The sequence below is a fragment of the Naegleria gruberi genome (genome assembly GCF_000004985.1).
Source record: "Naegleria gruberi genomic scaffold NAEGRscaffold_71, whole genome shotgun sequence".
Classification (NCBI taxonomy): domain Eukaryota; phylum Heterolobosea; class Eutetramitea; order Acrasida; family Naegleriidae; genus Naegleria; species Naegleria gruberi.
The window spans coordinates 67,174-89,838 of NW_003163256.1; the positions used below are offsets into that span (position 1 = coordinate 67,174).

Sequence of the window (22,665 nt, forward strand, 5' to 3'; positions counted from 1 at the left end):
CGTTTCTCAAATTTCTCAAATCAAAAAAAAAGAAAATTCTTCCATCGAAGCAATAAAACGTGAATTCACAATCGGTTTGTTAAGGTCAGAGCGATATGAGTGGAAAATCAATTTATTCGGGAGAAATTGAGGATGGCTGTTTTCATGGCAAAGGAACCATGATCTATGCCAATCAAGAGAAATATGAAGTGAGTATATTGTTGTTCTACTCATTCATCATAACTATTATAACTATTGATTATTAATATAATTTATCTTAATGCTTGTATTGCTTAGGGAGATTGGGTGAAAGGAAAAAAGCATGGTGTAGGAGCCTTTACCTATTCCGATGGTTCTTATTATGAAGGTAAGGAAATTTCTTCACCATCATCAATGCTTATTATTACATCAAATTATTATATTAAATAGGCGAATGGATAAATGATCAAATTAATGGAAAAGGAACATTCCTCTACGCCAATGGAAATCGATATGTTGGAGAGTGGGCCGATTCAGTAATTAGTGGACGAGGCGTTCTGTACTATTCCGATGGTGATCGATATGATGGAGAATTTAAGGAAGGAAGAATGAATGGTGAGGGAATTTATTGTTATGCTGAGGGAGATCGATATGAAGGATCGTTTGTGGATGATCAAAGACATGGAAAGGGAATAATGAGTTATGCTGGAGAGAATGGATCAATCTTTGAACGATATGAAGGTAGAGTAGATGAATTCAATTCATGAAACTAACCATGTTGATTTTCTAATAAGGCGATTGGGCATTTGGTAAAATGGAAGGCATTGGAAAGTACCTATATAGTGATGGAAGTATTTACGAGGGAGAGTGGAAAGATGGCAAAATGAATGGACAGGGTCTATATAAATTTCAAAATGGTAATAGATATGAAGGCGAGTTTGTTAATGATCAAAAGCATGGTAAGGGTATTCTGAGGTATGCCAATGGAGAGGTCTATGAAGGAAGCTGGAAAACTGATAAGCCACATGGAATGGGTACACTGACCTACTCTCACGGTGACAAGTATGTTGGAGAATTTGTCAATGCCAAGAAACATGGAAAGGGATCACTGGTCTATAGAAATGGTGACATTTATGATGGAGAGTGGAAGAATGATCATGCCAATGGTTATGGGGTTTTGGAGTATGCCAATGGATCGAGCTACGAGGGAAACTTTGTGGATGATAAGAAACATGGTCAGGCAATTGTTAGAAGTTCAGATGGAAGTATTTTTGAGGGAACGTACGAGAATGGAAGAAAGGAAGGAGAAGGTGTTTTAACATTGCAAGATGGATCTGTATATAAGGGTGTTTGGAAAGATGGTCTAATTGTTGGTATGGGTTATTTTATACCTTCAGCTCAATCAATTTGGAGTAGTCCAGATGTGTAGTTTGTGGAATTTCCGGGGGGAGATCTAGTGCTGACAAACCACTGGAGGTCTGCCTGGCGGGAACACCATTTTTAGTCTCTACAGTGACGCTTTTGTAATTAAAAAAAATAATTTAAAAAATTGGATTGTTGTTGACTACTCCGCTCACAAACATAATTTCATTTAATTTGTTGATAGTTTTCTTGATACATCACATGAACAATATGTTTAACCACATTTTTACTTTTAAACAATTCTTTTCAGCTTCGGAAACTTATTTTAATTTCGTTGATAAGAATGACATTATAGTAAGAGAAAGTTTGTTTATTGGTTTAGTGCAGACAATTAGTATATCAGTATTTGATTCTACCAATTCCATCACATATGTGGGTTGACCATGTAATTAGGTTGTGACATTTTTTTTTAATAAATCTAATAATAATAGGGTTCATATTTAGGTGGTTAGAAAACTGTAGAGAACTAATATGTTAATAAGGAATAGAGTGGACCATAGACTGGAGATCTCCCCCCCCGGGAATTTCGAATATTTTCTAACGAAAGATAAAAGAATTGATGTTCACAATATGAGAAATGTTCTATTTTGAGAGATATAATCGCTGTTAGATCCTCAATACCACAAGAGTCAATTGTTTCTGGAGTTTTTTACTTCTTCAAGTCAGCAATCATCAAGAAAACAACAACACCTCATCGTAATATAATGCCATCTACAGCGAGAGATCCATCTCCCATTATGACACTTAATGAACTCTCTGCCGTTGATGATAAAATGTACAACCCTCAACAAGACTACTCAATCTGTCATTTTCCCTCACTTTAAAAAAAAACTACGAAAACAACAAAACCATTCAATAATTGGCCACTTAACCAAGAATTCTTTTTCAAAATGGTCCTCAAGAATTTAATACCCTTCTTTAAGAGTGATAATAGCAACAATGATTCACCTCCTCCCAACTCACCTACAACAACTATTCCACCAACAACTCAAATCTATCAGCCACCACCAACTCCAGAAAATAGACAACGAGATAATGATCAAATTGCAGCACTTGCATTGAGTCCAAGAAATCAACAAACTCAAAGACACTTTCGTTCTCCATCAATTTCCATTCCAACCACAAACAGCAACAATCAACAGCAACAACCAACAAGTCCAACCAACACTTCTCCAACTACTAACAATACACGAAACAGAGCAATTAGTTCTCCTTTTTCATTCACCAGAAAGAGAGGAACCAGCAATGTTTCGAATGGAAGTAATAACGGCAGTACAAGTCCTAGAGGCATTAATGGTGGTGCTTCATCTCCTCGTAATAGCCCTCAACAACCATCATCTCCAAGAAACTTGGTGAGAGAACCAACAAGAGAAGAAAGAAGAAAGCAATTATTTAAAGAATTTGAAATGAAGAAAGTTGTCATTTATTCGAATTGTAAACGTTTGAGAGCTTTACTTGATGTTTTGATTGAAAGAGCTAAACCACATCAAGTTCAGAATGTTTCCTATGTTTTGGCACAAATGTCAGTTGTCGAAACGACTGGTTTACCTCCAACCACTGAAAATGATCTTAAAGTTGTAAAGAGCGAATTGAATTCGATTAATCTGGAAATTTTCAGATTATCCTTGTTGATTTCTGAAAGCTACAAACAAGAAGTTTTACATCTGACAGGTGCCTCAACAATACATGACACGCGTTCACCAACAAGCATTGAAGATGAACAATTATTTGGAAATGTCAGCTGTGAATCTGTCATTTTGAAAATAATTGGTAGAGAATTATCAGATCTTGAAAGAGATTTAGAAAGAATGCATCGTAGATGTAGAGGAAATAAGAAGAAACCTATTGAACAACCTATCCAACCTAAACGAAACAATTCCTTATTTGGAAGAAGAAGAGGAGCTTCTGCAATTGAAAGGCCAAGTAGTATGGTTCTTGGAAATCAAGATTCAAAGAGAAGAAACTCTATGGAGTTTTATAGATCTTCAATAATTGATGAACTTGGTCAATCAGTGATGGAAAAAGTTATTGAGCGAGTTCAAAACAGTCAATTTAGAACTGTCACTAAAGAATTGCATATTGAACAGGGAATTTTAATGTTAATAGAGAAAAGATATGAAGAATTTGTGGATAAAATCAATAGATGTGACATTGACATTTATAATCCTGTCAGAATGTCAGATTTGAAATCTGAAACATTCTGGACAGATTTCCTCACGAAAAAGATGGCATTCACAGAGAATGAATATCAAAGTGCTCTTCAAAGTTTCTTAATTTCCAAGGAAACTGAAAATAAGAATCAAGAAGGTTCCTCGTCAATGGAAAATCAACTTTCGAATAGTAACTTTCAGATAGAGAATCGTTCTGAAGAAATTGACTTGTCTGTACAATAAAAAATGTAAATTTTCTCTCTGTTTGAAATCAAAACTATTCGAAAAGCTAATATTTGAATATTTCAGTGCAATCTTTCGAATAGTATTGATCTGTCAATTTCTTACTCGAATATAACTGAAGTTGATTAATAGTAATTTAGTATTGAATCTAAACTTATTATCTCTCAAATAACGGTGACATTAAACGCACATCATTATGATTAGTGACATACACCTTTAAAATTTACAAAAAATCACTTCACCCTAATCTCTCACAATAAAAAAAATCCAAAAGCAAAACTCTGAAACGATCCTTAAATCAATGATGACACAAGTCAGCATCAATACAAGTCACTTGTCTCTCCCAAAAATTGAAACCTCCTTAATAAAATGAAATTCAAAATCTCCCGCCCTTTTCCCAAAGTATTCAACCTCACCTAACAATTGATATCTAAGGAATCTCTCTACTGAAAAAATTAAAAAAAAAGGTCAACCGCGAAACCTGAAACTCTAGCCGTTCGTTGACGTTAGCTGCATCAAAAAAGAAGAGGCGACACCAAGAAGATTCATAACATCGGATGATTGAATTGATTCAAAAACAGACAACCTTCAACAATTCATCCTTATCCGCTTGATCTTCCCAATTATCATCATTTGTAAATAATTTAATAAGAAAAAAGAATAAGAACAATACATTTAACTTCATCATCCAATTGAAGAAGAACATCAACAACAAGTATTCAATAACGAGTATTATGATCATAATAAGTGGAACGCGGGCAGATGATTTCGATCTGATACCCATGAGTCTCTCAGATAGTGGAGACACAACATCAATGAGGAGTTATGTTATTCAGAATCGAGCACTTCGTTCCAATTCTTTACAACCTTCATCACCCTCATCGTTTAGTCCTCAGTTTCCAAATAATCAAAGCAACTATTCAACTAATAGTACCACTTCGACAATGAGTGGTTCCAACTCAAATACATCTAAGAGAAATTCCTCACTTTCGCATCTGTGTTATTCGCAAGAGTTTGTGGAGAATCATTTGAAGAGTACAGCAGAGATGGCAAGTCAGTTTGAAATACGAAAAGTGCTCTTGATAGGTGCTTGTAGAATGTTTAAAGATTTTCTATTGAATTATAAGAAGGGCAAGTCAGATGATGTCACTGGTTTTATTCGAGTCAAGATTGAGTTTATTAGAACTGAATGTAAAAAGCTGTCCTTATTGGCAGAGACAATATATATAACTACTCCTTCTCATCACAGAAAAATGGAGTGCTGTTGTAATGTCATTTCACAAATGGATATTATTAATGAGATTGTTGATAATCTCACTAAGATTGAACGAGATGCAGAGTGTCTTCACTCAACCCTGAAACAGGGTGTTTCAAAGTCATTTCGGTCTAATTCTTTGGTATCGTTTTCGTATGATTTCCAAAGAGCTTCCACAGCACTGGAAGCTGTAGATGAATTACCCTTAGAAAAAGGAATCACCCTGCTTCTCCTTAGAAGAAATCTCGAGAGGAGAACTAATCGAATGCTCACCAATACTCTCCTAGACCCAATCTCAACCAAAGAAGACGAGCAAGCCGACAAGTTGTACCTGCAGGAAGAAATAGGACTCCTTCCCAAAGAATTTCAAACCACTCTTAATCGTTTCTACATGGCTCAACGAGGTGGCTCTTTCTGTTCACTCACTGACTTGATTCCAGACGATTCCTTTGAAGATTAAATAAATTGCATTGCTCTTCAACTCTAATTAGAATCAAAATTGTTAAATATCTAATCAACCCTGCATCATTTGAGGAGCAGCCCCCAAATATTACATGACCATTAGATTATAGTCCAATGAGCTTTGAGCCTTTCGCTCCATAATATTGTTTTTACATATTTTTCTAAGGTTCCATTTCCAATTAGAAATCATATAGATACCATTTGGTAGCTTTGTTCTCCAAGCTAGAAATATTATTCAATTCCATGTGATAAAAAACATCGACAAGCAATACTGTTGGGCAGCAAAAAGAAGAAGAAACGAAGATTTTCTGTGAGAGCAAGTGTGTGCTTTGTGTGACCATAATCTTCTCAACAATCTGAGAGAGAATTTTGGGAGTTCTCTTTGAATCATTCCTTTCCCAATTTAAACAAAAACAAAACCAAGAGTCGTGGACAATCTTTTCAACAACAACAATACACAACTCCATCACCACAACAACAACAACCTGAGAAAGATTATTTCGGAATTAATTCGACCACAAACAAATAACAACAATTACTCTAAGAAGTATAGTTTTATAACACATATACATCATCATTATCAATTTTTTGTACAGAACACAAAACTACATCATCATCACCAACATCATGATATTATAAATAATAATAATAATTAAATCATCCGCATCAACCACTACCCAATATTATATACATCATCACATCATCACCAAGTAAATAAACACAACAACATGAATCAACATTCACGTTCAACAAGATCATCATCCACTCCAACCCATAGCAATACCACCACAAGACAACCACAACAACAACAGCAACAACAATCAATTTTGCCACAATATAAAGATGTAATAGACAAGGTCAATGAGCCACTCTCACTCATCTACTTTGAATCGTCATCAGACGCAAAGGCTGCTAAAAGAACATTAAATTGGGGACTTTACTTTTACGAGCATGGTGAATATATTAAATCGAGAGAGGCTCTAATTAAATGTGGAGAAGTTATTTCGAAAATCAATTCTAAACTTTCTACCATTAATAATAATAATGGCTCGACAATTTCATTATCATCAACAACATCTCAGGGAAATACAGAATTAGTACAAGGTAAGAGGAATTTTCAATGATTGCAAGTGTCAATCAATTATAATGACAATTTAATTTACTTTAATAGTTGGAAAGGATTTACTTTATCGAATTATTCTACTTGTGGAATGTTTGGATAAGATTATGAAAGCAAAACATCAACAATCCATTGTAAAGAACCAAGCAACCAATTCACCACCTAAAACAACATCAAAACCAAATTCAACACCAACAAACAGTTCTTCTTCTAGTAGTAGCAGCACTCAGGGAACACTTTCTAGAATATCGAGTGGCATATTTTCAACAATCACGAGTAACTTTACATCTATCAAGAGTAATCTTCAGAAGGAGGGTTCCTCTTTGAATAATACTAATGGTAATAATGGTAGTAACTCGAAACTGATTCAATTATTCAACAATGTTGGAAATGTACTGAAAAAACCAAAGGAAGAGGTTGCAATACCCAATCTAGCAGACTCTTATGTACAGGATCAATATGTGTTTGTGGAATTTATAGATGAGAAGAAACCTAATGAGCAACAACAACATGTACACAGCAATTTAACTAATTCTCCGAACGATGGAAACATCCCTCCTCTACAACAGGTCAGCTCCTCTAGGGATTCTCTCTCTAAATTACAAAAACGTTTGCAAACTGTAATGAAAGGCTCCTCAACAACAACGAATACATCTTTACAACATCAACAACCACAACAGCAACAACAGGTAAATTTGACAGGTAGTGGTTCCTCCTTGTCAGCTTCCTCTCTTCCAGGTCCAATCAGATTATCCCTTGATGCCTTGCAAACATCAGCGTCTGCAACATCACCAAATGGAGAAGTGAAAAGAGGTCCACAAACATCCAGACTCAAATCTTTTATTCAATACATGGAAGAGAGGAGTGGAACATGGAGTCCTGAAACAATTTCTGAGGAAGAGGTTAGGGAGATGGTGAGAGTACTCAATGAAAATTTAAAGATTTTGAGTACCTCATCAAATTACAAAACAATGGGAATTCTGGCACAAATGTACGATCAAATACGTCCCTATAAGAAGCAAGTTCTGAAAGAGCTCTCCAGTCAATCAACCAAAGACAAGAGCAAGAAGATTTTAATGTTAAAGAAAATTATTAGTATTGCATTTTCAACCAAAATGGTAAATCACTATATTTCAAAAGAGGAAAATTATACAACACTTCAGGAAAATTTCCTTCAATATTTCGAGTTGGATCTCTTTACATTGCATTTGCTGAATATTTATGCAGCAGCTGAAAACTTTGATCACACAAACTTTTGCCTTTCACATCTAGTTGCTAACATTGAGCTATTTTCACAAGCAATTAATGATGTTAATCAATACCAAGTTGAGAAGAGACAAATTTACAAACAAGTGGATGAATTAATTTTTGGCCACCTCAGAAATAGAATAATCGAGTTGAAGTGGTGTTTTGGAGTTGACACGTTTGCATACGTGACTAATGATTTCGACAGTGACGCTCTCGAGTCACTAGAATTACTACTCAAGTGTCTTGATGGTTGGCTTAAAATCAAAACACAAATGGGTGACTATAGTGTAAATAATAGACCAACAATAGCAGCCATTTTAACAGAATGTTTGGCTCATTTTGTAAGAAAATTGTACATTCTCAACAGAGAAATGATATCAAATAATTTGAAACAATCTCCTCATTTGAGAGGTTTCTTTTTGGAAGCATCTTTTGACATGAATCTCTCAACATTTGTTGTAGATGAGACGAAACAATTGTGTTCTAGGTTTGCTTCCTACTTTGACAAGTATTTTGAAAATACTGCTCAATTTAAAGATATTGTAGCAGTCGAGTTTTCTAAACATTTATCAGTGGAAGTTAAGGCATTCTGTCAGGAAGCTCTCAAATATCAACAGGCATGTATGGAACAAGCAAAGAAAAATAAGTTTTTGAGAGTTTACTTTAACGACTTGAATTTGGGTGTTCTGAATAAGTTGGTGTCCCACTTTGTGACCAAGTACAGAATTCTTCAAGAACTGTCGCCATGTGTAAAAGATTTTGAAATTGAATCTTTCTATGAAATTGTGAGTATGTGCATTACAGTTGCTACTCCAAACAGACTGAAAGATTTTTACTCAAAGGTCATGAGTATGGACACACTAGATAAACCAATCGACAAGACAGTCCTTTATACATTCTCCTGTATAGATATGGCTAATGCAAGTCTCAAACCAATTCACATGATTTACAATTTGGACACTCTTATTAGAAATGGAAATGACAAGTATTTGAGTTTTTTAACTCTGCATTTTGAAGCTATTAGACCAACCATTTCCGAATATTTACAATTAATGCTCAATAGATGTAAATATGAATTATCCAAAGTGCAGGGAAATGTCCATGACAGAATACGTTTAGCATGTATTGCCTTCAACAATGTCAATGGACTTTTCATGTATGCCAAAGATATCCTGCAACAATTTAACAGTTCAGTATGTGATCAACTGTTGGAAGACTATGACAGAAAGGTTAATCCAGAGGAAGAATCTGATCAGTTCAACATTAATATACTCCAAGAAAAGTTGATTCAAGTTTATGATTTTCCAAGCGTAAAATCCATCACAAATGAGATAAGAATGGTCACTACAGATATGGCCTTCTTTATTGCTGACTGGTTGTATAATATGAATGAACAGAGATTTGAGGCAATTTTTAACATTGCATCCAATGGTTCACCTCAAGAAAAATTGTTCATTTTCCTGTCCTCTTTGGATAGGTTTTTTATGCATTTGTCAGACAATCTCTACTTGGAATTGTTACACGAGGTTCTACGACACTTATATGTAATCTATGTACAAAAATTAGTAAGAAACAAACTCTTAGGATACAAGCAAAAGAGTCCACTGAACGCCTCTGAATTACTTTCTCCTATTACTGGTATGGATGGTGCAACACCATTCTCTCCAAATACATCACCAGTTCCATCACATTTTCCTACCTTTGAATCATCCCAGAAAGTAACTGTTCAATTATGTTTGGATGGACTCAAGGATTTATTCAATGCTTCAGGAGAAGGTTTGGATTCAAAATTCCTCGATCAACAATCACGAGAATTGGACATTTTAATATTGATCTATAATGACGAAACAGATATTTTGATTAATTTATATGAGAATCTTATTGGAGAAAGAGTTGATGATAAGTATTTAACAAGTCTCTATCAACGATTGGCACCTCAATCACCAAATTTGAACATGCCATCGTCTGTCTCAATGCCATCATTGGATGATAGTGATTCTATTTCCATAGCAAGTAGCAGCAGCTCTACAGATTCATTCATCCTGCTTTCACTCCAAGAGGCCATCAGTAGTAAGAGAAAGAATTCTGATTTCCTTTCTCCAGAACTTATTCTCCTCCTACTCAATCAGAGGAAGAAAGATAGAACAGCTAGATCATATGCAAGAAGGAGACTGAAAGAATTGAAAGAAAAATAAACCATTTCCAAGTCTTCCCAGAACTTTCTGATAATTCAATACTTGGAATGTTGGATTATTTGGTGTTTGGAGTATCAACAAAATCCCAACGTGAGCAGTCAACAACCAATGACTGTGCCAATAATAATCTCATTTTACAAATCCTATCGTCTGGATCAATGCTAGCAACTTGTTCTAGTAGTTGCTCTGCAGAAATAGGATCAAACCTATCTCGGCAAAATAAGTGGGAAATAGCTTTCTCAAACATTTCTTTAGTTGACCGTTTCTTACAATTTTCAAAAGGTATAATTTCCATAATTTCTACGTAATTTCTCTTACCCACTACACAGATTTTCCCAATCGATCGACAACTCCCTCCCTCTCCCAGAAAAATCGGTGAACAAGAATCAGTTACACTTTTCGATACTAGAATCTTGGCATCGTAATATTTCGTCAGAGATTCTAATCGAGCAGATAAATTGACTGCATCCCCAACTATGGTTGGATCCATTCTCTTTGACTCTCCAATCAAGCCAACTGCACATCGTCCTCTGACAATTCCACATCCTATTGAAATAGGACCAACGATTGGTGACACACTCTCATTAAAAACCAGAACACAATTTTGAATTTCAATCGATGCTTTCAGTGCATGGCCTGGCTCTGTAAATAGGGCAATAAATCCATCACCTTAATAAAGTTCGTTCATAAATTTCTAAATTCTCGAATGAACATACCCATATATTTATCAATATATCCACAATTTCTCCTCACAATCGGACCAACCAAAGCCAAATATCGATTCAATAATTTGAACATTTGATCAGTTGGTAGCCTCTCACTCATTGAAGTATAATTTCGAATATCAACAAACATAATATCCAACTCCTTCTCAAAGAAATCACCATGATGCAAATCTGTCACCTTCTGCTTATTGATAATGGACATGAATTCTCGTGGCACGAATTTGTAAACCATATCCTCTTGGAGACGCAACATTTTCTTCCAAGGTCCTAGAATAGTTTTCGAAAATAGCAACGCCACCAATGCTGCCACAAGAACCACAATTACTATAACAATGGTAAATGCAATTAATGAATCGGTAGCATTCAAACCAATTTGATTCGAATAGTCTAATAAGACCAATCTCATTCGATCTTCCACAATCCCTAAAAGAATTCATGCACAGAGTCATGTTAAAAAACCATTCTTCAAGTGTATACTTTGTTAAATTTTGATAATTATCCAAGACATAATCTTCCATACTCTGACAGATATTTTGCTGAGTATCATTGAGAATATTTGTAAGGAATTCTGTGTAAATTTCATTGGATGCCTGAAGAGAGAATAAGTGTCGAACCAAGATTCCCTATAATACATTTAAAGATTTTGGTAAAAGTTGTTTTTCTTACACCACAATATTCAAAATTACTTACTTTAATGACTGCTTCTTTGAATGAATCAATCGAAGCTTGAGACAAACTTCCATTCATAAATCCAAATGTTCCATAAATTCTTCTAATTCCTCGATATTCCCTAGCTGCGGAAAGTAAGTTGAATGAATTGTGAATTATTGCAAAAGTTGGATCCAAACTTTGACTTGTTACAACTCTAATCATATCATTGATCAAAGAATCCCAATCGTTGATGTATTGGATTGTTGGTAAAAAGGTTTCGTTCGTAACATTCTCCACTTTCATTCTCCACTCTCCAACACCTTTCGAATAACCAATGACCTTTCCCAAATAATCCTCAAACAAATACCACGTCCTTTTCCACTGTTCATTAATCAAAATATCGTTTGGGCTTACCGAAAGTGCGAAGAACCTTTCGATAGCATTGTCAGTTCGATTTCTTGCTTCAGCTAATTCAATTGTATACTGCCTCTTATGAGAACCTAGATAAAGAGATGTGATTCCTCTTTCATTTTGCAAACAATCACCAAGTTCTGAGAGATGCATTGTCACTCTTGATAGTTTTTTAATCTCATTCGCATGGTTCAAGTTGACCGCAGCAGAATTAATCAGTAAGGCACCAAATACTGCCATAGGAATCAAGCAAAATGCAATAATGAGGGCCAATTTAATGATGAGAGGTATTTTCTCCAAGATTCTTATTGGAAAGAAACTATTAAACAAGGATTTGTTCATTATGGATTGAGAAGTTATTTTGGATTTGTGTCCTTTCTCAGTGATTGGAACTGTGGTTGATGGTTCCTCGAAGGTATCTGGTACAGTACCAGATATACGTTTTGCATGCAATGTTCTTTCTGCATTGTGTTCTACTTGTTGTTGTTGGGGCGTTTCAATATTCGAAACCTCCATGTTTTTTTTTGTTGGAAGAGTAGTACAAGGTTGAACGAATCAAGAAGGTTTCCTCGTTTGTGTGAGTATTTTCCATGTTGTGCTTACAACATCCATGACTGTGAAGTTCCAAAATCGATGTCTGAATCTTGCAAAATGGGAAGAGATTACAACATTAATTTGTGTAGGTTTGATGAAAAGGAAAAAAACGCTCAATCTAAATGTTAATTTTCACACAAAAAGGGACAAGATGTTACCCAATATTTATCCCAGGGTTTCAAGTTAAATTCAATTTATCTGAGAAATGTCAAATAATTCATATGTTTATATTCTCAACAAGGAGAAATGTAATCATCGATAATAGGTTCAATGCATCGAATAAATCACCACCATGAATACATTTTAAAAGTTTTCATCAATCAGACACGCAAATCGAGAATAAATTTTGCAAGAGTGTTTTGTATTTTTGTAATGGCAAGCACCTTTTCAAGAATATTACCCAATTGATGATCATAGTAATCAATGGTATCTTAATTGATGTGAGCAAACATTAGAGAATGAGTAATTTACCAACATAAAATCAATGCTATTTGTTCATTGTTTTCAACGTGTTGACTTATCTGACATGTCAAGCTGCTTAATCATCTTTGTATTGAATTTAAATTGATATGCTCATTGGATATAACCTCAAGAGGACCCGCCTTCTTCCGTTTGCTGGATTCTCCCTTCCATTCAATATTGGCTATTATTTCCATTCGGATTGTACTAAATCTGCCCTTAATATATTTACCCAAATTTCTTATTTTCAATGCTAATCCTAGCCCGAGGAAGAGGTCAATCTTTTTGTCAGCTGGAACCTCAATCAATAATAGGAGAGGTAGAATATTCATATCCTCACAAAGAGGAGAAGGGCAATCTATAATTGTGCTCTCATGAAAAAGAAAATGAATCCATTTGCCTTGCTTGATTTCCATTTGCCTCATAGATTTTCCTTACATGGTACGGAATCAAAGTATTTTGATCAGGTGCATGTTACCAAGGCCAATGATGAACATACTACTCTACAGGCAGTTGTTGGTGGTGATTCACCAACTTGTTTAAAAGAAGAACAATCTTTATGTAATACTAATAATAATAATGGCGGAAATTGCTCCCCTTGTAATACTATGACCAATATTAGAAATAATACATTAAATAATCAAAGTGATGGATGTTGTCTCACTGAAGAAGACTCTGAAATATTGAATTGTTACTACAGTTCATCCATGTTTCTTCATGTGATCGCAAGGCAAGAGCTTGAACGTTTCTTACAAGATTCATCATCCAATTCCTCAAAGGCCAACACTCTGGAAATGATAGAAATGATGACCTTGTATTATTCCATCAAGGCAACTTGTGAACTCCAGATGGGACGAATGGACAAATATGAAATCTCGGGAATGAAGGCAATGGAGAATCTTGTCAAACTTTCAAGTACAAACTTGGCGATTGCTGGAAGCTACCTTAATATGTGCTTGCTTGAATTGTGGAATGATAGATTTGATATTGCAAAATTGTATTTTGCAAAGGTTATGACCTTCAAACCATACTTTGAGAATGCATCGGAAGGACAGTATGAGTACAAATTATTGAAAGATGACCTCAATATCTCAGTCAAGTTATTGGAGTATACTCTATTCAATGCTGATGTTAACAATCTTCATCATTTATTGTTTGAAAGGTTTCTTGTAAATTTACCAACTCTCTTTTCGTATTATAGAACTGGGCAAGCGCTCATTAATGAATGGAACCACATTCTAAAGAATCCTCACCTTATCAATTCATCAAATTGTATGCAAGTTCATATGCTGATATTGACACTCTTGAGGGATTGTAAAAAGTATGAAGAAGATACAAAGGGACGATCAGAAAATCTCACTTTACTGTACGACTTTTTGGAAAGTGGGATAACATTGGCTCTGTTATCCAAATGCTCTGAAAAAACGCCCATGATTGAGTATACCATTGAATCAAGTGCAAAGAGAATTGTCAAGTCAATTAAGAATCCAAATTTTGAATCTGCTCCATTTGAAGTGATCATTTATCTTTCATTTGCTGCAGAGCATCACTTGAAAAGGATTCTACAAGGTGTTTTATCAAGAGACTCGATGAATTATGTTGAAATGCTTCGAGATACACTCAATGCATACAAATCTCTTCAATCCAGATTTAAAATAGCCAATTTTTACTATTATGGGGGAGTATTCCAACAAGTGGATTTATACTTCTGTAATAAAGCGTAAATTATCCAATTGACTACAGTTCCTTAATCTCTATAATAAAAATATAACCATACAACCAATTGAGTTAAGTGTTTTGTTTTGGGGCGAAGGACTTTCCTCCAATTAAAATTTCATCCTGAAACCTGTACAACCGATCCCTTATCACCATTGATCAATGATTATTTCCAAGATTGAAACTCTTTCATCTGCCTTAATCAAAAGTGTGGAGGCTTTTAAATGGTTTGTTTACCTTCCTTATTAAATCAACCATTTGAAAAAAAATCAATGAATCCCTTCCTAGTGCTCGATTTCCACTTATCGGATGAGAATTTGTTCTTCAATCCTAACAATTTTCAGCCGGTAACCTTTGCAAATAACTGTACTTTTATTCCACAATTACAACCTCTTCAGACTCAGCCTCAATATATTACTTCAACAACAGCATCAATAACTAATCACAATACTTCTATTAATCAACATCCTAATAATATCCAACAACAACAACTCCATCACAACAAGAATGGTTTCAACCAACAACAAATACCTTCCTCATTCCAGAACGACTCTGTCAGTAGTTCCACTTCCTGCGATCCGGCCACTACACATGGAGGAAGCCGAAGCAACCACAACTCTGTTACAACAAATCAAACTGCTCTTGAGAATGTAGCAGAAAATGGCACATCTCAACCTTCAGAAGAGAACGCTAACTGTGATAATGCAGATGGAACCATTGCTCCAATATCTTGTGATGCATGTCGTTCTAACCATCGTCGATGTGATCGTATCAGACCTTCATGTCAAGCTTGTAAAATAAGAGGAATCCCATGTAACTATAGTATGAACTTTAAGAGAAGAGCCAAGTTTATTAACAATAACAGATTGAAGGATGAAGATGTTGCAATTTTGGATGTTTATTACACAGAGTCTGGATATCACATGGTTTCAAGGACAGAGTTGGAACAATTCTTGTTAGAATCTTATAAGTGTAACGGCTCTTACACAACACAAGATATGAAAGAGATGATAGCCCTGTATTATTCAATTAAAGCAACCTGTGAGTGTCAAATGGGTCAAATTGACAAGGCAGAGTTATCCGCAAAGCAGGCAAAGGAGTATCTTTCCAAAGTATTTGATTGCTATACCAGTATGAAGGTTGCTGGAACCTATCTCAACATGTGCTTTTATGAACTGTGGTTTGAGAGGTTACACACAGCCAAGTTTTACTTTCAAACTCTACTCTTCTTTAAAGAAGCTCTTGAGAACTCAAAGGAAGAAACAAAGAATTCCATTAGAGAGCATCTAATAATTACAATCACCTACTTGGAGGAGACCATATTTAACATTCAGGATAAGAAGAACCTTCATGAGAGAACCTTCGACAGGTTTTTGCTGACACTCCCAACACTCTTCTCCTATTTGAAAACTTCAGATTGTATGTTTGGTAGTGACTGGGATTATTATTTGAAGAATCCACACCTAATTGACTCTACGAATTGTGTACAGGTTAATACACTCCTTCAAAATCTATTGAGAGAATGTAAGAGGTATGAACAGAATAATTTTGGAGGAAATCCAGTTCTGGATTTGTACTATGATGTCATGGAGAGTGGTTGTACATTGGCACTGTTGTCAAAAACTAAGGAAATGAATTCAATGATGGATTATGTCTTGGAGAGAAGTGCTACTACTATTGTAAATTCGATTAATAACCCTAAATTTGAATCAATGCCTTTTGAGATTCTTCTCCACATTTCATTTGCTGCAGAGTATCATTTGAAAAAGGTGAGAGAGGGCATATTTATGGGTAGTATGAATAATTGTGATTATATTGAAATGTTGAGAACTGAATTAAGAGCCTACCAAACCCTACAATCAAGATACAAGATTGCCAAGACTTACTTTTATGGTGGAATATTCAAGAAATTGGATGACTATTTCAATAATCAATAAATAATCCTTACTATTATACTATTGTATCATGAGGATAAAGCACAAGTGTTCGAATATACAATCCAATTCAAGTTAGGCCGTACGATTTGGTTTCCCTTCCTGTTCCGCCCAAAATCAGATGTGCACAATTATAAATTCCATTCCCTTATTACTCCTTCCAGCTCATCAAAAGGAATAAAATCATCTTAAAGAAAATGCACAAGGAAGAGGCAGTGTTTGATATTTGTGAAGATAATGTGAGCACACCAACCAGTCCTAAAGCTATTCAGCTTATTGAAACGTCACCCTCATCAACAGAAGAAGTAAAACAATCCATACCAGTAAAAACAGCCGCGCAATCAAATGAACCAGAGGAAGTTTTAAAAGATCCAAATGGACCTACTTTACACTTTTATGATCATTTTCTGATCTTTAAGTGTTTTGGATTTTGGACATGGATATTCATTATTTTGGGAATCTTGGGCTCTATGGGTAATGGTGTTGTGGCGTTAATATTTCAATTCATATTCGGTGATTTGATCAATATTTTCCAACCTGTGAATGGAGTTATGCCATCAGCTACAATAATGAGAAATGCCATCTCAGATGTTTGTCTCAAATTTACAGGAGTTGCTATTGGAAGTATGGCTTCCAGTTTCGTATCTCAATTTTTCAATGGGTGGGCCAGTGAAAGAATTGGAATCTCTCTCAGACAGGCTTATTTCAATGAATTAACAAGACAAGAGGTTGCATTCTTTGATATTAAGAAAACAGGTGCCCTGACAATTGCACTCAGTGAAGATGTTGGAAAGATCCAAGAAGCTTGGACCAGAAAAATTTCTGGTGTCATGCAACACACTAGTACCATTCTCATTGGGTTGATTCTGGCCTTTGTCAGTAGTTGGCAAATGACTCTCGTTACCATTTCAACCACTCCACTCATGATTTTGATTGGTGTGGTTATGGGAAAATTGACAGAAAAGATTAGTTTTAAATCAGGTGAAACTATCGCAAAGAGTGCCTCAAAGGCAACCGAAGTTGTCTCCTCATTCAAAACAGGTAAGTTGAAATTCCAATATTTGTTCTAAAAAATTCAACCTAGTTAAAAGTATGGGGTGCGAAGAAAAGGAACAAGCTCAATTCGCTAACATTTTGAAAAAGCTTCATTTGTATGGCATATTAAAAGCTGGCGCACAAGGTGCTAGTTTGGGGTCTGAAAGCTTCATCATTTGGGGTACCTGTTCATTGGCCTTTTGGTATGCGTAAGTAGCAGTGTAATTTTAAACCTCAATTTAACAATCAACAGAGGTAACCTGGTTGTAGATGGAACTATTGTCATTGGAGATTTGGTAAAAGTTTTTGGTTTGTTAATTTTCAGGTAAGTTAAATTTCCAATATTTGTACCTTAGACCTATTCTATAAGTACAGTGTATTTTCAATGGCATTTGTTTTTGAAATGTTACCTGACATTTTCAAGGCCTTGAGCTGTCACAGAGCTCTACTTATGGTTATGAAAAGAAAACCAGCCATTCCATTTAAGGGTGGAAAGAGTTTGAGCGATAATGTAGGATTGGTTGAATTTAAAAATGTCAAATTTTCATATCCATCTCGTCCAAATGTTACTATTCTTCAAGATTTTACACTTAATGTAAAGACAGGTCAATCAATTGCTATGGTTGGTCCGTCAGGATCAGGAAAATCGACCATTGTTGGCTTGTTAGAAAGATTCTATGATCCAGAAGAAGGAGTTGTTTCAATTGACGGTGTAGATATTAAGGAAATTGATCCAAAGTGGTTGCACAAAAATGGTAAGTATCTTAAAAAATTATTCCTTATCAAGTATTTAAAACTATAGTTGGTATTGTTACACAAGAACCAGTATTGTTCGCTTGTACCATTAAGGAAAATATTGCTTATGCAGTTGGTTTGGAAAATGTAACTGATAAAGATATTGAACAAGCTGCCAAAGCTGCCAATTGTCATAATTTCATTTTGGATCTTCCTAATGGATACAATACATTACTCGGTGAAAAAGGTGTTTCTCTTTCAGGTGGCCAAAAGCAACGTGTTGCCATTGCAAGAGCTCTCTTACAAAATCCTAAAATTTTGCTTTTGGACGAAGCAACTTCAGCTCTCGACACTGAATCTGAAGCTCTTGTTCAAGCTGCTTTGGAAATGTTAATGAAAGGAAGAACCTCCATCTCCATAGCTCACAGACTTTCAACAGTTCAAAATTGTGATGTCATTTACGTTCTCGTTAAAGGAGACATCAAAGAATCAGGCACTCACAAGGAATTGATTGGCATTGAGAATGGTATTTACAGAAAATTAGCAGAAAAACAAATGGGAATTGATCAATCTTACGAATCATCCAATGAAAATGTTGGTGATACTTCTTCTCCAAGTGATTTAAATCAACAATAAATTATTTCATCTTCTCCTATCATTAATTAATTAAATATTCAATAATGTCCTAATTATTTTCCAATATTTATGATTTTCCATCATGACTATTCGAACAAAAATCAGTTCCACACCCGAACAGCCACAATCATTACAGTACCATCTCATCATCATGGCTTGAAATCTTCATCACAATCAATTGAGCCTGTCCAATAATTTGTAATACTACCTGTGGTGCTTGCTTTTTCTTGATCACAGTTTTAAAAGATTTTAGCGGGAAGAAATCTCAAGCCCTCAACTCGCAAAAGGCAACTTGTTTTTTTTTTCAAGTTTAAAAAAAAAGCAGAGAAAAGGCGCAAAGTTTTTTTAGTATCGAATTTATTATTAGTCGCCCACGTAGTAATTATCATCAAATATATATTGATAGTATTAAACAACAACAACAGTAACAAGAGTAATAGTAACAAGAAAGTGTATTGTTGCGAACATTTAATTGTATTTTAGAAAAGAGGAATTAAAAATCGGAATATTTGTAAATAAGAATTATAAAATTGAAAATGGTTAATGTTCATACCTCACCCATTCCAACTGGTAATAAGAATATTCAACAACAAGAGCAAAAACTTTCTGCTTCAATGGAAAATAGGCAACAACAATATATTACGACCTTTAAACATGACAAGGAAATAATTCAAAAACATCAAGAAGCCTATTACGACTATGAAGACAACGGAGAGGAAGAAGAAGATGAATATTATACTGCTCCAGCTTCTGTTTCATCAAATCAAAGTCAGGCAGCAGCTAATGATACCAACAATATTTACTCACCTTCAACAGTCTTGGCCTCTATTGTACAACAAAAACCAGATGATTGTTCTCCAAACAACACCTTTTTCTATGGACAACAACCAGTCAATCAACAACATGACGATTTAATGAATACTTCTGCTGTCAATAATAGTAGTATGAGAGATGAGGAAGAATTTTACGTTGACACTTTGGAAAATCATCCTTTGGCCAGTGACTCACCCCAAGTTGAACATTATATTGAAGGTGTTCAATTTTTATTGCCTGTGAGATACGAACCTATTGAATGTGTCGGTAAAGGTGCATATGGTATTGTTATTAGTGCTGTTGATAAGTTGATGAATAGAAAAGTGGCTATTAAGAAGATTGAAGCTGTTTTCAAGAAGGAAAAGTTCTTCCAAAAGAGAATTATGAGAGAAATTAAAATTTTAATTCACTGCAAAGGACACCCAAATATAGTAGAAATTTTAGACTTGGTTCCTCCAGAATCTTTTGATGAATTTGAAGATATTTACATTGTAACTGAATATATGGATTGTAACTTGCAAGAATTATTGAAATCTGGTCAAAAATTCAGTGAACAGAATATTCAATACTTTTTATATCAAATGTTGAAGGCTTTAGATGTCTTGCACAATTGTGACATTGTGCATCGTGACATTAAGAGCAGTAATATTCTCGTAAATAATGATTATGAAGTTAAATTCTGTGATTTTGGACTTTCTAGAGCCATGATGAATGAAAAAATGTCAACAGACAATGTGGCAACAAGATGGTATAGATCTCCAGAACTCTTGTTAAAGTATCACAAGGCAGGTAAACCAATTGATGTTTGGAGTTTGGGATGTGTATTTGCTGAGCTTTTGTCCACTCCAAAACAACATGTTTTATTCCCAGGTGAAAGTCACCTCAACCAAATTGATAAGATTTTGGATATTTTGGGAACACCTCTCCCTGAAGATGTTTTTGGTTGTTTCAAGGCTCAAGTATACATGAGTAATCAACCATACAGAAAGAGAAAGGACTTTAAGAAGTTATTCCCTGATGCAAACCCAGAAGCTTTAGATCTTTTAGAAAAGATGCTTGAATTCTCTCCAGAAAAGAGAATTACAGTATCTGATTCTTTGAGACAGCCATATCTCGACAGTATGGCCAATCACATGGATGAAGATGAGGATGCAAACAATGGATTTGTAACTAGAGACTTTGAATACCGATTTGATGAAAGTTGGGAAGTTCCTGAAATTAAGAGAATGATGTATGAAGAAATTGTTAATTTTCACAACACCTTTTCGAAAAGATTTTGAGGTTCACATGTGAATATTTATAAACAACATGGAAATGTATTTTTATTCCTCTGTATCGTCATTCAAATAATCGAGATATCTTCTTGCTGGTTCATGATCTGGTTTAGTTTTCAAAACTCTTTCGAATTGTTTCTTGGCATCCTCAACCTTATCCAAATCGTATAAACACATTGCAACTTCCATCATTCCATCTACATCAGTTTCGTCCAATTCACAAACCTTCTCAGCATCAGACAATGCCTTTTCAGGTTTCTTCAAAAATCTTCTGTAAACATTAGCTCTATTAAAATAGGCATCAACAAATTTGCCATCTTTCTTAATTGCTGAAGTGAAATCATCAATAGCTTCTTGATATTTTTCATCCTTAACAAGTTGAACACCACGTTCAAAGTAAATGGCACCAATTGATTGATCATTTGGTATGTCGTCCTTATTCACCTTTCCAGCCTCAATCAGTTCAATACTCTTTGTATAGAGAGGAATCAATCGTTGTGGATCTTTTTCATCCAACTTGATCAAAACTCTGACAAGCTCACTATATGCCTTGAAGAATTCTGGATTGACTTTGGTTGTCTGATTGAAATCAATCACTGACTTGGCCAATTCTCCAACAAACTTGTAGCACATGCCTCTATTAAAGAGGGCAGTAAAATCCTTTGGGTCATGTTCAATAACTTTTGTAAAACTCTCAATTGCTTGTTCGTATTCTTTCAAGTGATAGAGAACTGCTGCTCTGTGTTGATGGGCATGCAAGTGATTTGGATTATATCTCAATACAAAGTCATAGTCAGCAATGCACTTCATGGATGATTCCTTCTTCTCACTCAACAATCCACGATAGTAATAAGTATCAAGTGAACCTGAATGAGCTTTCCATTGCTTTTCCTTATCCGAAACCTTCCCAAAATGAGAAATTGCCTCTGAATAGGCCTCAAAAGCTTCATCCTCCTTGTCCAACTTCTCCAATCCAATTCCCAAATTATGGTTGGCTATAAACAATTCCATGTTATTATTTCCCTCCTCTGGACACAACTTGATGAATTTTCTGAAATTCTTTGTGGACTTTTCATAATTCTTCTGATCGTTAAATATCAAACCACGAGTCATGTAATAGTTGTGAATTGGATGTTTTTGATTTGATTCAGTAACAAGTTTGTTATATTCCTTTCCCAATTTAATTGCCTTATCCAAAGATTTGAGTGAATTTTCATGATTTTTCAAGCTTCTCTCACTCACTCCTTTCAAGTACCACGATTTGACTTGGGTGAGGAGGACTGGAAGCTTATCAGAGAGATCTTCTAATTGGGAAATGTATTTTTCAGTGAGTGAATCAACTTGTTCGAAATCTTGAATAGCCTCTTGATGTTTTCTTTCATTGACAATTAGTGATCACAACAACAATAACAATAGCAATACCTACGACAAGTTGGAATAGGCTAATCCACGTGAAAGGTGTGCTTTAACTCCAATAACCATTATATAGTACCACTCTTTAATGTGAGAGAGACAAGTGGTAAATGAAGCAATAGCTTGCTCATAATTTCCAGAGGAAAAATTCTTGGCTCCTTCGTTGTAAGTATCGTATGCTAAATCTTCTACTTGAATGAAAAGGAGTATATTAGA

General features: G+C 35.0%; 10 protein-coding genes across 10 annotated transcripts; 8 read left to right on the forward strand and 2 right to left on the reverse strand.

The window, feature by feature from the left end:
- Positions 1-95: 95 nt before the first annotated feature.
- On the forward strand, positions 96-1,387 carry NAEGRDRAFT_60966 (uncharacterized protein; the record flags this gene model as incomplete). Its single annotated transcript, XM_002670379.1, has 4 exons — positions 96-188; positions 277-346; positions 409-699; positions 753-1,387. The coding sequence occupies 4 exons, from the start codon at positions 96-98 to the stop codon at positions 1,385-1,387; spliced, it is 1,089 nt and encodes a 362-aa protein (XP_002670425.1).
- Positions 1,388-2,217: 830 nt separating this feature from the next.
- On the forward strand, positions 2,218-3,792 carry NAEGRDRAFT_81839 (uncharacterized protein). The gene has a single exon (XM_002670380.1). It carries the CDS (start codon positions 2,271-2,273, stop codon positions 3,771-3,773), a length of 1,503 nt encoding a protein of 500 aa, XP_002670426.1. The 5' UTR covers positions 2,218-2,270; the 3' UTR covers positions 3,774-3,792.
- Positions 3,793-4,245: 453 nt separating this feature from the next.
- On the forward strand, positions 4,246-5,513 carry NAEGRDRAFT_81840 (uncharacterized protein). The gene has a single exon (XM_002670381.1). The coding sequence runs from the start codon at positions 4,508-4,510 to the stop codon at positions 5,486-5,488; it is 981 nt and encodes a 326-aa protein (XP_002670427.1). The 5' UTR covers positions 4,246-4,507; the 3' UTR covers positions 5,489-5,513.
- Positions 5,514-6,218: 705 nt separating this feature from the next.
- On the forward strand, positions 6,219-10,053 carry NAEGRDRAFT_53534 (uncharacterized protein; the record flags this gene model as incomplete). Its single annotated transcript, XM_002670382.1, has 2 exons — positions 6,219-6,594; positions 6,662-10,053. The coding sequence occupies 2 exons, from the start codon at positions 6,219-6,221 to the stop codon at positions 10,051-10,053; spliced, it is 3,768 nt and encodes a 1,255-aa protein (XP_002670428.1).
- A 910-nt stretch (positions 10,054-10,963) lies between these two features.
- On the reverse strand, positions 10,964-12,356 carry NAEGRDRAFT_74539 (uncharacterized protein; the record flags this gene model as incomplete). The annotated part of the gene is made up of 2 exons (XM_002670421.1): positions 10,964-11,401; positions 11,469-12,356. 2 exons carry the CDS (start codon positions 12,354-12,356, stop codon positions 10,964-10,966), a joined length of 1,326 nt encoding a protein of 441 aa, XP_002670467.1.
- Positions 12,357-13,279: 923 nt separating this feature from the next.
- NAEGRDRAFT_74540 (uncharacterized protein) lies at positions 13,280-14,617 on the forward strand (the record flags this gene model as incomplete). Its single annotated transcript, XM_002670383.1, has 1 exon — positions 13,280-14,617. The coding sequence occupies one exon, from the start codon at positions 13,280-13,282 to the stop codon at positions 14,615-14,617; it is 1,338 nt and encodes a 445-aa protein (XP_002670429.1).
- Positions 14,618-14,881: 264 nt separating this feature from the next.
- On the forward strand, positions 14,882-16,546 carry NAEGRDRAFT_74541 (uncharacterized protein; the record flags this gene model as incomplete). The annotated part of the gene is made up of 1 exon (XM_002670384.1): positions 14,882-16,546. The coding sequence occupies one exon, from the start codon at positions 14,882-14,884 to the stop codon at positions 16,544-16,546; it is 1,665 nt and encodes a 554-aa protein (XP_002670430.1).
- Positions 16,547-16,740: 194 nt separating this feature from the next.
- NAEGRDRAFT_74542 (uncharacterized protein) lies at positions 16,741-18,949 on the forward strand (the record flags this gene model as incomplete). The annotated part of the gene is made up of 5 exons (XM_002670385.1): positions 16,741-17,584; positions 17,628-17,787; positions 17,832-17,903; positions 17,954-18,333; positions 18,381-18,949. 5 exons carry the CDS (start codon positions 16,741-16,743, stop codon positions 18,947-18,949), a joined length of 2,025 nt encoding a protein of 674 aa, XP_002670431.1.
- A 536-nt stretch (positions 18,950-19,485) lies between these two features.
- On the forward strand, positions 19,486-21,042 carry NAEGRDRAFT_53537 (uncharacterized protein; the record flags this gene model as incomplete). Its single annotated transcript, XM_002670386.1, has 1 exon — positions 19,486-21,042. The coding sequence occupies one exon, from the start codon at positions 19,486-19,488 to the stop codon at positions 21,040-21,042; it is 1,557 nt and encodes a 518-aa protein (XP_002670432.1).
- Positions 21,043-21,067: 25 nt separating this feature from the next.
- NAEGRDRAFT_81841 (TPR repeat domain-containing protein) lies at positions 21,068-22,638 on the reverse strand. Its single transcript, XM_002670422.1, has 2 exons — positions 22,463-22,638; positions 21,068-22,411 (listed from the first exon to the last, which is right to left on the reverse strand). Exons 1-2 carry the CDS (start codon positions 22,516-22,518, stop codon positions 21,085-21,087), a joined length of 1,383 nt encoding a protein of 460 aa, XP_002670468.1. The 5' UTR covers positions 22,519-22,638; the 3' UTR covers positions 21,068-21,084.
- Between the last annotated feature and the right edge of the window lie 27 nt (positions 22,639-22,665).

Bases quoted from the DNA above. Each gene is read 5' to 3' on its own strand.
- NAEGRDRAFT_81839 (XM_002670380.1), top strand. From the start codon at position 2,271: ATGGTCCTCAAGAATTTAATACCCTTCTTTAAGAGTGATAATAGCAAC.
- NAEGRDRAFT_81840 (XM_002670381.1), top strand. From the start codon at position 4,508: ATGATCATAATAAGTGGAACGCGGGCAGATGATTTCGATCTGATACCC.
- NAEGRDRAFT_81841 (XM_002670422.1), bottom strand. From the start codon at position 22,518: ATGGTTATTGGAGTTAAAGCACACCTTTCACGTGGATTAGCCTATTCC. The intron at 22,412-22,462 runs GTAGGTATTGCT...TGTCAATGAAAG, and splicing joins TTAGCCTATTCCAACTTGTC to AAAACATCAAGAGGCTATTC.